Here is a 13811-nt window from a genome sequence, read left to right on the forward strand (position 1 = left end):
TGATTATTTAAGACCTTGTATGTGAGGAGCAGGATTTTGAATTCAATTCTGGATTTAACAGGAAGCCAATGAAGGGAAGCCAAAACAGGAGAAATATGCTCTCTCTTTCTAGTCCCTGTCAGGACTCTTGCTGCAGCATTTTGGATTAGCTGAAGGCTTTTCAGGGAGTTTTTAGGACATCCTGATAATAATGAATTACAGTAGTCCAGCCTGGAAGTAATATATGCATGAACTAGTTTTTCAGCGTCACTCTGAGACAGGATATTTCTAATTTTAGAGATGTTGCACAAATGGAAGAAAGCAGTCTTACATATTTGTTTAATATGTGCGTTGAAGGACATATCCTGGTCAAAAATGACTCCAAGGTTCCTCACAGCGTTACTGGAGGCCAAGGTAATGCCATCCAGAGTAAGAATCTGGTTAGAAACCATATTTCTAAGATTTTCAGGGCCGAGTACAATAACCTCAGTTTTATCTGAGTTAAGAAGCAGAAAGTTAGCGGCCATCCAGGTCTTTATGTCTTTAAGACATTCCTGCAGTTTAACTAATTGGTGTGTGTTATCTGGCTTCATGGACAGATAGAGCTGGGTGTCATCTGCATAGCAGTGAAAATGTATGCTATGTCTTCTAATGATACTGCCTAAGGGAAGCATGTATAAAGTTATCCAATTTATTTTTTTTAGCATTCAAGGGCCACCAAAGCTGGAACCTTTCCACCACATTCATGAAAAGTTTGTTGGCATAGCTTTCAGACACGAAGTCATGTCATGTCTTAGCATTTTTCATGTATCATGAATGAACTCGCCTAGCACCCCTTCCTGAAGTTGTAAAACCAAAATGTGAAATTATATTATTTGACCACTAGGGGCACTACAGTAAAAAAAAATACAATTTTTAAAATTAAGCATCAGATTTAATACGTACCCATGTATCTTCTTTTTTCCTCCGTCCTTCCAGAACGGTTATGACATCACAGAGCTGAAGCGTCCACTGTGCTCCAGTTTGTCTCAGTCATCCTCCTGCACGACCGCTCCGCTCATCAAATCCTCACCGGGCTCCCAGGAAGAGGTTCATCCATCCAGTTCTTCGTGCAGCTCAGGTGCTCCCTACCTCAGCATCCCACATCACCACCACCATCAGCATGCCGCCAACCCCAACTATACCAGCGATGCAACCTACGCTAATTACACTGCTCATGTAAACAGAGACGTGGAGACAAGCGACGTAGGCAGTTACACTGATGCCCCGCCTGGCTCACGCTCCCACGTGGACTTTAGAAGCTACGTGGCGCGAATCATTTGGGAGGCAGACAATGACAATGAGGCTTTCCCGCCAGACGCCTACCACGTCTGGTGCGTGGAAGGCTCCGGGTCGTCGGCAGGAAGCCTTAGTTCACTGGGGTCCGCAGTGTCCCATAGAAACATCAACACAGGCGACGGTGATCGGGACGACGGGGAAGAGGAGGAAGATGATGGAGGTTTTGTTTATGACAGACTCTCGCGGTGGGGCCCAAAGTTTCAGGCACTCAGTGAGATGTACGACCGACCACAGCTGACCCTCACATACAGGGATGCAATGGCGTACATACAGAGGAGCCACAGCCATGACCCCCTGCCACATCACCATTAGAGGGTGCTACCCAAATACAAGTACACACTCATAGAACATTTGCCACAGTGGAAAGGGACTCAGTGCTGTGATCTTGTCAAATTTGGAAAAAAAAAAAACAAGGATGGCTGGTCAGGTATTGTTTTGTATGGCTGGGGATATGTTTAAAATATGTGTTTTAATATTAATTTTCTGATGTTGAAATATATATAAATATACTCACTTCTAAAGACATACAAATTTGAATTTGTTTGTCCTGAACAAATCCACCCTTTTTCTTGATTTTCAGCTGTAAACCTTTACAGTTTGTGGTCTCTAAGCAAACTGGTCCAAACAAGTGATATTTTCATATTTTCTTTTGGCTAATTAAATGTCAGATTATGGTTCATGTCAGAGTTTAGTGAAGCAAGATGAGTTTGCCACATTAATTAAAAATAACGAGGCATAAAGAAGCAATTAAGAACAGAAACACAATGAATGAGGCAGAAGAAGCAAAGCTGGGAGGACTGTGCATTCTTATTAGAGTTGTCTGACAGGGACGAGCCCTCAGCAGCAGCAGTTATTCAAGAGAGTTTTACAAGTAGCAACAGGTGATAAATGACAGATATCATGCATCGTCCAGGTAAACAGGGTAAAAACTCATAGATCAACATGAAATTTACCCAGATTATTATTTACATTAAGGATATAATGTTGCAATATGCAAGTGAGGCATTATATCTTAATATGTGCCAATTTGCACAATCTTACAGGAATCTGAATGGATAGATAAAGTCAGATTCTGAATTTGTTGGCACATGAGTCTTTTTAGCACTCCATAAATCAGAAACTTTTATCAACAGCCAGATAAACAAAATCACCATGTTTTTGGGATGGCATGTGCAAAAGCCATCTGTAAATCCTTCAGAAATCCTGACACGTTGGGCCATGCAAGTACAAGAAGGAAAGAAACAAATCAGAGTAACTGACCAAAGAAATATGTTTGCATACTTGTATTTACTCTTACAGTTTTTAACAAACGGTTATCAACATAAATCGTGTCTGTGTAAGAGCTTGAAACCTGGACTTTTTGGAAACGTTTCACCTCGTTTCCAAGAGGCTTCTTTCAGTTCAGTTCACTTATTTTTAAGCTCTTAAGACAACATCAAAGTTCTTTACTTAAGTATCATGAACATCTAATAAACTAAATTTTACTTTCACTGATATTGAAGTTATTACCAGCGCATGAAAAAAAATTATTTGTGTTGTAACGTATCATCTTTTAAATATTGACTGGTTTAGTTTAAAAAAGAACAGAAAGACATTTGGCTGCGTCAGGCAGATGCGCTACAAAGCTAAAGTAACAACAAGAAGGATGTTCAGTCTGCCCCAATGACTGAAAACACTTGTATGGCTTTGGAGAGTTTGATTGGTTACTTAGAATTATCAGTCATGATTGGCTGCCAGCCCTTAAGGACGCTGGTCCAGCCACTGTCTGTAATGCTGTGGTCACTGTGTCATGTGGAGCAAACAGGAAATCTGGGCAGAGAAACTTTAAAGTGAGTAAACCAAACTGAGAAATGTCACCAAAGTCATAAATCGCAGCTATAAGTGCAGACTTACAGCTGTAATCGCATTACTCTGATGTTTTAACTTTGGAGAAAAAATGGAGACAATTCAAGTAAAAGGCAAATTGGCAGGCATTTCCTTCATTCTCATTGACCTTCTCGAGTTTTTTGTGTATTCATTTATTTCAGTGCAAGCTCCACCACGGTGTTTCTTCAAAACGCACCACTAAAACAAAAAAGAAAGATAGTCTTATCTCTAAATTGATTCTCGGTATGTTTGTGGCACAAATGGGATTGAATATTATCATATTTTACCTGATATGAAACAAAAAAATCTCTCTCAGGTGGGGCAGCAACGCAGCAGCTCTGTTCCCTTCGTGTAGATTAATCGCCACAGAAAAGCTGAGACAGGGCGCGAGGTTCATTATGTGATCTTCGTGTTTCTTCAAAACCGAGGTTACCGGTTCATCTTTGAGCTTAACACAGGAATACATCACTCAGCTTTTATTTATTTTGCTTGTACTTCTTCCTTTTAGAAGTGGTGTACTCTGTTTATTTAATTGTCAGGGCAGTTTGTGGGTTGCTGTTTTGCGTTCCATGGAAAATGCAGACTTTCAAGGTCAAAAGTTTCTTTTTTCTGGAGGAAAATAACATCAAATTATGTCAGAAATGTTCAGAATGAGGGGAGCTTTGTATTTAGAGAAATAGTCTGGTAAGAAGGACTTGATGTAGAAATCTAACAAAGACAGCTCCGAGTTCTTCTTTCAGGGAATTTTAAAGTACTATTTGAATCTTTTTATCTTTGGCATGGCTTTTTTTTTTTTTTTTTGACCCTCCTGCACAGCTCCACACCTGTAAACAAAAACTCAATTTCATACAGAAGCACTACCAAGGTCAAGCTTTTCTTCTACGCTTTTATTTTCCTAAGAAATATCTTTTTTGCTTCTCTACCTTCTGCGTTTCCACAGATTAACCTGACCTTAAGAAACCCTCCAGTAACCAGCGTGCATTTCTCTTTGCCGTTCTTGTTGCACTAGCAGGCGAGTCAGTTCTCCATCTTCAAGACGTAGAAAGTTAACAATTAAAAGCCTTGTGAGTTCACCAAGTGAAACACTTTGCAGCCTCAGCGTCTCCACCGTGTAAAATGAGCTTTGCTAGTATGTTTTCAGATGACATTATTTTTGTAACCCCCGTGTAGAAACTCCCCAGAAGCTCCTTTTCACTTGCAGTTGGTCGTGCACTGTTAATATTTTTGCTTTTTCTAAAAAAGAAAAAAAAAACAGGGAGCACCCTGTTAGACCAGTGTTTCCGAAGGCTGAACCGCTGTCAAATATAAACACTGAAACTGTGAATCCATTTGGAAATCAACATGGCAGCCAGAGGTACTGAAACTAAGTCACGCTCAGACATTGCTGTGAGCTGGAAGTGAAAGTTGTGATACATGTGAAGATGGCTTTTAACAAAAAGGCAAAAATTACTTACTTTGTTTCCTTTTATGAAAATGCAGGATATTCAGTATATGCAAGTCTTTCTCTTATAAAGTAATCCTACTAAAATACAGTACTGTGCAAAAGTCTTGAGTCACCTATCTTTTCTTTATATTTTGCTTGGAAATAGATAAGCACTGTTTGAAAGTCAATATTCAATAAGACCACCTTTATTCTTCATTCCAGTTATTCCATATATTCGTTTGACGTTGGCTGCTCCGTCAGAATGATCAGTAATGTTAAAGTTCCGGCTCTAGGAAGGCCAGGCTATGACTCCTACTACACTGGCTAAATGGCAGCCCCAAACAATGACACAGCCTCCACCGTGCTTTATCGATGGCTGTAAGATGAATTGTAACTAGAACTGGTTCTTTGCTAAATTGTCTGTTAGTTGTCTCAATGGAAACAGGTCTGATGGTTTTATGAACACAACACTGCTTCATCCCTTGAGTTTGGTGCCTTTTATGCTTCAATCATCCATATATATGGCCAAACAAACAAAAAAGCCTTCCCATGAAAGTAGTCGGGTACAAGGATTGAACTGAAAATGAATGGAAAAAACAGCCAGTGCCCAAAGAAAAACTCTGGAAGACCTTTGGAAAACTTTGTAGAAGTATTTCTCAGCACCACCGTGCTTGGAAGCAAAATATAAAGAAGGTGACTCAAGACGTCTGTACTGTGTTGTTGTTTTAATTTTTTTTAACAGTATATAACTTTATTGATGTCACATGGCCACTATTAAACTGCTTACTTGTTAGGAAAAATTAAGAGTGGGGCTCATAAACTTCCACTTTAAAGTATCTGCAGCCTCTAAAATACTAATAAGTAGGTGTGAATGCAGAACAAGCTTCTACCAGTTTCTATTAAAACTTTATACATGTTGGAGCAGAAAATCGAGTGCGTGTGCATGGAATGCTCTGCAGCTAATAAATCAGCGCTGTTTTGAATATAACCTTTACAAAGTGACCAAACTTGAGCCAATGAGCACTGCTCAAAGTAACACTGATCATTTCTGTTCTTGCAAACCTGACCTAAACTCTCTCAAATCCAGCACTGATTCCCTGTTTTTATTTAGTGGCTGCTTAATAATCTTCTCATATTCCATATCTGTAAAATGGGCTGTTTGGTTTGGAGCACAAGCATTTTGTTCTGTTCCTTTTGAAGCTACCTGATGTTTTTTTGCTGCCATCCTTTGACGGTAAATTTCTTAGATGATTTCCCTGATAAATGAGGACCAGAACAGGAGAGGTTAGACTTCTCTCGTGTGCACAACAGGACACCAGCTTTTCCTTCTTCAACTTTTAAAGCAGCCAAATGTTTATTGGTTCTGGCTGCAGATCAGTGTCGTGTCTGATGGTTGTTTTCCAGCCTACCTCGTGGCTAAGTATATTGTCATTACAGCGCCTGATGAATGTAGTTTTTAAATAGAGAGAGTGAGAAAACCTGTGGAGGAAGTCTGAGCAAGTAAAGTACAATCACAGAACTCGGCGTAACTCAATCCTCAGCCAGCAAAAATGGCAACATAGATAAACATTTCCTGATATTTTAAAGGTTTTGCACTTACGTAGTCATGGTTTTCTTCCAGATACAGTCAGAATAATTTTTTTTAATTCAAAAGCCAGTATATTTGCCTGCTAGGCTCTGAGATTTGTACTGCGTAGACAGATTCTACAGATAAGACATTTTCAATTCAGTGGTTTCCCCCCCTTTCTTTTGGAAAATGAATTTTAAAAAATGTTTAAAAAAGCCTTGTAAGAACTGTACTTAAAGCTATGCATCCAAATAGAATAACACAGGTGTCTTTTTATAAACTATTGTGAAGCTTCAGATGTTTTGGCCTGTATGTGTACAACATCTGTTGAATTTTGTTTAACACAGATGCGTGAACATTTTTATTGAATTCATATGCATTTATTAGAGTAAAGGTTTAAAGTGTCATTTACCACAGAGCTGTGCTGATCTGTATAATAAGATGTACAAATGAACGTTTTATAGCAACCTAATGTGGAATATTCCTTTTGTATGTGACTTTTAATTAAAAAGAAAAGCTTTTCTTCCCAAGAACATGATTTATATGTTGGTATTTTTGTTCAGTGGTTTTACACACACACACACACACACCCACCCCTCCCCCCCCCCCCCCCCTAACTCTCTGGTAAGAGAACAAGTTGAAAAATAACTAAATAAAATAAGAAAGTTAGTATAAAGGATAAACGGACATTTTTAAAAAAATCCTTGAAGCTGTCCATGTATCTTTCTGAGGGAGTTGGATCTAGATTCAGCTTTAGAAAGTGGTGGTTTGTTGCATTTACTCTTAAAATTAATCACAGAAAAACATTCATACATTAAAAATCATATACTGTCATTGCTGCACTGGCATGATAGTACTTCAGAAATGGCTCACAATGATTCAAAGATTTGTTTTATGAGTCATAGTTACACTTTGCCCAGTATTCCCAGCATTTGTTACTTAGAGTGGGACTCGGTGTGTTTTCCTGTAAGAGCTGACCAGACCTTTGTCCACACATAGTGGGAGATCGTGTTTTACGTTTTCAATGTATAAAGCTCAAAAACCTAACTGTACACATAGAAAGAGAGATCACAGTAAGTTTCCATTTACACATATGGCGCAATACTGCCACCACGTGGTAATAGGTAACACTGCATAGGGCTTTTTTTGAGTGATCATCTTTTTTTATTTTTTATTTTTATTTTATTGATTTATCTTTTAAAACCAAATCAAAATATTTCTAAAATGCTCATTTTAAAAAGTTGCTCTTTTCAGTTTTCCCTTGCTTTTACCTAGAGCAAGAAGCCTTGAAAGCATAAAAGTACACAAGAGTTTAAGTAGACCTCAAGGTTTTTTTGTTCGATTTTCGTTTTTTTTGGTTTTTAAATATTCACAAAAGCACCATAATTGACATTTATTTATTATATATAGACTGTTAGCAAAGAGCAGGGATAGGAGAGCCCGAACACTAAAACATTTTGGTTTTGTTCGAGAATGTGTGTAATCACAGGGAATAAAGATGCATTTGTGTCATTTTACAGCGTCACTTCTCGCTCTGTTAGGTACACCTGCTCAACTGCCCATTAACACAAACGGCTAATCAGTTAATCACATGGCAGCAACTCGATGCATTTAAGCAAGTAGCCACGATCAAGGCGACCACATGTAGCTATGCTCTGATGGCAACTTCCATGTCACAAAGCTCAGATCATCAAGATGGTTTCTTGAACATGACAATGAATTCACTGTACTCAAATGGCCTCCAGAGTTACCGCCATCTGTGTGGAGCTTGCATGTTCTCCCGTGTTTGCGTGGGTTCTCTCCGGGGACTCCAGCTTCCTTCAAAGACATTCAGTTAGTGGGGTTCGGTTAACTGGTGATGTGATGTGAGTGTTAATGGCTGTCTGTCTGTCTATGTTAGACCTGGGTCAGATTGGTGACCTGTCCAGGGTGTACCCTGCCTCTTGTTGTATTCTAGCTAGGATAGACTTCACCCACCCCACACCCACTCCCCGTAACCCTTAATTGGATAAGTGGAAGAAAACGGATGGACCTCAGGGATGTGTTGGAATGGGAGACTTGTATTGTGGACATGCAGCTAATAAATCTCCAGCAACTCTTTGATGCTATCATGTCAGTATAGACCAAAACCTCTGAGGAACGTTTCCAGCACCCTATTGAATCTTTGCATTGAAGAATTTAGGCAAAAGTGGCTCCAACCCAGTACTAGTTACATGTACCTAATAACATGTTTGACTGTAAAATGAGAAGTACTTTAAAAGCATAGAAAAAGGAGCAAAACTGAAATGAAATCAGCACAACAATTAAACTAATCGTTTAGGTGGAAAACCTTTCCACCACAAATGATCCTGCAAAATCCAGCTTTCTTTAATGGTAAATGGCCTGTATTTGTATAGTGCTTTACTTAGTCCCTATGGACCCCAAAGCGCTTTACATTCAGTCATCCACACACTGGTGATGGCAAGCTACATTGTAGCCACAGCTGCCCTGGGGCGCACTGACAGAGGCGAGGCTGCCGCCGGGCCCTCTGACCACCACCAGTAGGCAACAGGTGAAGTGTCTTGACACTTGCACCGACCGAGACTGTCGGAGCTGGGGCTCGAACCGGCAACCTTCCGATTACAAGACGAACTGCCACCTCTTGAGCCACGATCGCCCCAATTTGCATCACCACATCAGATCTGTAGTTTTTCCATTTTCAGAGGGTTTTTTTGTCAGTTTGTCAGTTTTCAGAGGGAATTCTCTCAGCTAAGCTTGAATTTTTGTTCACTCCATGATGTAACAGCACTCGGCTTTGGTTCCTTTACAATAACCAAACCACTGGTCTTCCTGCTGAGATGAGACTTCACAATTCTTTATTTTTGTGTTTTAAATGCATGTATTTAAAAATCTTTAAAAACTGTCATAATTTTTAGGGGAAAAAAAGCCTCAGACCCTTCCCCCTCCCTCTAATGCCCCCGTCTGACACACATATAGAGCTGATATTGAGTGACATGAAGCATATGCATTGTTACAAACAATGGAAAGAGGTTATCGTGCTCTGATGCAGCTGCTGCTCTGTGAACCAATGAGAGTGAAGATATTTTAGACATCTTGAGACCGCATGTTTTGTCTGGAGGTGCTCATTGTTTCCTCGTGCAACCATACATTTGGATTTATTATATCTTAAGAATGAATTATCTTTTAACAGGATCTTTTAACAAATTGAGAAATAATTTCAAGATTGAGAAAAATAAGAAATGTCAGGGTTAGAGAGTAAGTATCTATGTTAGGTATCTATAAGGGCTGTCTCACACACACTGTGTGGTGCAGAAGCATGCATTGCCTTGGACCTCTATAACAAGAGGTTCTCAGTCTGCCACCTCCTCATCCAACAATTTAAGTCGACATAACGTTACAAAATCATAAACTTCAGTTTATGATTTGGGAAACACAAGCTTATTTTTGGCTAATCTACAAGTACTTTCCTTTACAGAGAAACACCTCTAACCCATCATGTCAGACGCCTATCTTTATAACTTATCCAGGTATGAATACATTTATATGTTTGGTCTTAATCAATAATTTACTTAATTTTAGAAAAACAACAAAACTGACCATGCATTTGTGTTTTTCTCTCATTTCTTTCCTCCTTTGTCAGCCTTCGGCTCTTGCCGCTGACGCAACTCCTTAGGATCTTTCTGACTTTCAGTTGAGTTTAAGTTTGTTTTACCTCATCTGTGAATTTCCTTCTTTTTGAGTGATGGTGGCAATAGAATTGATCATTTTCTCTCATGTTTAAGTTAAGCTGAGCACTGTGTGTGTGTTGGGGTCAGTTTGTGTGTGAGGAGGTTAAAGCCACGCTTTCCCAGGCCCACACAATGCACTCACTCTAGGGGAGGTGCGCACACGAGGGGCCCCTGTCTGCCACTATAGTCTATGGCTGTGTCCCATTTCAGGGTCTGCACGCTTGAAGTACGCGCACTACGCGTACTACGTACGGTGCGTACTATAAGTACGAGAAGTGCGGAAGTGAGAGTCTTGTGAAATGGGACGGTATATGCTTCGTCGCGCTGTTCAGGTTGCCTAGCAACCATGATACTAACCGCGAGACACGTTACATACAGCTTTGTTTGACATAAATGAAGGAGAAATTTGTTTTGTTGGTCAATCATTTTTGTAATGACATCACTTTGATTAGTTGAGTATCTGAGGCTGAGACCACAGGACTGTAAAACATGATTCAAGGGCTTCATTTCTGTACTGAACAGTCATTTAAGATTAGCTAGTAAATAATAATTAGTTAATGTTGTTCATGAGACTAAAGTCATCTCACTATGGTAATGTAAATATAATATGGCCAATATTATAGTACTGTCAGATTATTATGATTTATATATATATATATATATATATATATATATATATATATATCACTGACTTTCAGCTTGTTGTGTTTGTGGATATATGACTGACTTTAATTATCCATAAAATCATCAGATTCTCTGTAAGATTAAGGTTGACTATATGTATATTTAGAAGTAGAGGCTTTAAAACCAAGTTAATGCTGAAAGTACAAACATCACTAGTGTCACATAACTTTGCCGACATGTGGCCAACAGCAATGTTTTAATGTTCTTCATTATTAAACATTCGCACATAAATAAGTGACGTCATATTCAGTACTTACTTTTGACAGTTCACTTTTCGGCCGCTCCCTTCTGCCGTATTGTGCAGCAAAATTATCCACACCCACCGCTGCGCTATGAATTGTGGGATATATGGGACCACGAAGCGTGCACCGGACCACGCTTGATTTTTGGGGAAATCGACGGCGCATTTGGAGTATGCATTTCAAGTACACTTCGAATTGGGACAGCCGTCGTCGCGTGGCGGTGACGTAACCGCACTTAAAATGCGTACTTCAAGCGTGCAGACCCTGAAATGGGACACAGCGTATGTCTAACACGCACATCAGCACAGGGGTTCGTGTGTATTCCTAACACCAGGATCACTAGAATCTAGGATGAAGACAATGAGGTTGTTAGGTTAGATTAGTTTAGGTTTAACATGATGTCCAGTTTAGCTTAAACATCACAGGGGTTTTGGCACAACTTTACCTACTTTCAACATTCAAGTGGGAGAGCAAGGGTTGGAAAAAAAAAGCCTAGGGGTCAACTGTAAGAACATGTTTAAGCAACTAAAACCATGACTGTAGTTCTGACTTCTTTAGGATAGATTAAAGACAGGTAACGTTTCCAAATTAGGTTAATCCACCAAAGCCTCCACAAGATGCTGTGGCTGATTGGCTCTGGTAAGCCATCTATAACGGGTTTACCTGGGCTGCTATCATCTGAAAACAATCAGGAAGGACATGAATGTAACAGATGTCAGTGTATGTGTAAAAGGCCCACACTGCAGGCTTTAGGTTAGTTAAAGTTACAGCGTGTAAAATCTCACTGCTCAATGTTAGTGAATTTAGTACCCCTTTCAATTCAAGTTTATGAACCTAACTACTGTAGGACAAACATTTTAGTCAGTCGAGAGATCAAAAACATTAAATTTAGACAACACTCACAACAGCGTTTCTACTTTTTGTATATAAAAATCATTTTTGCATATACTGTATTTTAACAATAACAATTAGCAATAAATCAGGATTATAAAATGGATTTGTGTCAGTTAAACATTTGGTGGTATTTTACATTTTGATGACCACCTCAAATTCTGGCCACTGTTCACATGCAGTGAGTAGTGAGTGTAGGTTATCAGTCTGCCGTTTACCTCAGCTGTCAGTGTGTGTATACACACACGTGTATTTTCTCTGGAGGACGCTGTAAAACTTTGAGAAAGGAGTCTGATAGGAGTTGATGAGCCAGTGAAGTTCACTTCTGTCTGATAAAAGCTATAATGAGGAAAATGTTGAGGATATCCTGAGCTTTTCTGTTGGTAAGAATGCTGTTTTTACCGCTGTTAGCGAAACTTTCTTAGATGTGGATCTAATATTGTTGGACATCGTATGAATAAATTACTATATGATGTGAGAATGTGATCAAATTGTTTATCTGACACTTGAGCCTTACATTAGCTGGGATGTTAGCTTATAACCAGCTGTTGCTGCTGTTTAGCCATTTATGCACATCTTGTGTTAGAGCTCTGACTTTGATTCAGGAGATGAGGCCTACGTCGAGGTGGAATAGGATGAGGTAAAAATGAGGGTGGAGATGTAGAGGCAGATGAAGAGGAGAAAAAGACAACATGCACATGCTAATGTAAGTGTTAAAGCTATTTAACTAAAGTAATCAAAAGTTGATTTCCTTTGACTTAATTGTTTTAGCTCTATTTATGAGTAATCACTCAGGAAGTCACAGGTTATATGTGTGAGGCTTGTCGATATGTTTTCAGGTTTATTTTATGACTCACAAAATCCTTAAGTATAGATACTCAACACTTCTCTTTGTCTCTCTCTTATTAGCACTTGAGTGCTATGAAGTAAGACTCTCAGGTTGCTTTGCGAACAAACGTCACGCTGAACTGACACCCGCTGCCTACCACAAATGCTCCTGCATCACTTAAGTGTGAAAACTAACAGAGCAGTTTTATTGCACTTTACATTAGAATTATAGTTCATTCAAAGAAATGCTTATTTGAGGCAAAGATGGTTCACTGTAGCATTTCAGTAGATGGAAAAGACAAAAAAAGCTGCATTAGTAATTGGTCCTAAAGGTATTTTACCATAAGGATATAACAGTACCGAGCAGATGATTCTCTGTTGTTTGTACCACCCATGAAAGGTGTTGGATGTCCCAGTCAGAGCCTCACATTCCCTGTTAGGTTTGTGAAACCTTAGAAGCGTTTCACAGCTTTTATTTCACCCCTGAATCACAGGTCCACATCAAAAACAATCATTCTTAACAAAGATGTTGTAAAGATGGTTAAAAGCTAAAAGCCCACAAACAGCCCAGCTGGCCTCTAATGACACAAACTGCTGCATATGAATATAGTGTCCTCACCCCTTTAGGACTGAAAGAAAGAGGAAAAAATCTCACACTGTAATGACTTAAGACCACTTAAGACTGCGAACTAAGGCACTAACCTAAAATGCCTTTGCAACCAAATGAGTTAGTGACTCTGATAAATTAAAATGCTCCCAAATACTTTTCGTATCTTCCCTGTATAAATTTATTTCATTTTTGTCTTAAGTATATGATCATTTTAACTTAACAGTATTTCAGTAAACTGGAATATCATTTCAAACTTACTTTTAGTTTAGCTGCAGCTGACTACAGCCTTCTGAACCAGTGTGCATGCATATATTCATTATAAAGGAAAATAAATGGATAGAGTATTCATGAAATTGAATATTTTAAACCCACATTGTTTTGTTTTGGTCTACTTTTTCCAGGGTTATCACAATTTTAATCAAGATATTCCAATATGGTATGCCAAATTTAAAATATATTAGTCACATGGATGGGTTGTTTCTCAAAGCAACAACCCTGTGTATAATAGAAGCCACAATAAACATGAGGTTATGCACAATGTATATTTTTCCTTCTGGGTTATTTAAGATGATCTAAAACATAAATATGAAACCCAGACACAATGCAGAAAACATAGCACCTAACCTCCCTCTGGCCTATTAGCAGTAATGTTTTT

General features: G+C 39.0%; 1 protein-coding gene across 1 annotated transcript in view; it reads left to right on the forward strand.

The window, feature by feature from the left end:
• Window positions 1-2464, forward strand: part of LOC146508701 (neural-cadherin) — a 135939-nt gene extending 133475 nt beyond the window's left edge. Inside the window, exon 34 of the mRNA XM_085176577.1 lies at window positions 958-2464. Within this exon, the coding sequence (XP_085032703.1) occupies window positions 958-1629 (672 nt within the window). The 3' untranslated portion in view covers window positions 1630-2464. The remainder of the gene's footprint in view (window positions 1-957) is intronic.
• The last annotated feature ends 11347 nt before the right edge of the window (window positions 2465-13811 follow it).

This window comes from Neolamprologus multifasciatus, chromosome 11 (genome assembly GCF_963576455.1).
Source record: "Neolamprologus multifasciatus chromosome 11, fNeoMul1.2, whole genome shotgun sequence".
Taxonomy (NCBI): domain Eukaryota; kingdom Metazoa; phylum Chordata; class Actinopteri; order Cichliformes; family Cichlidae; genus Neolamprologus; species Neolamprologus multifasciatus.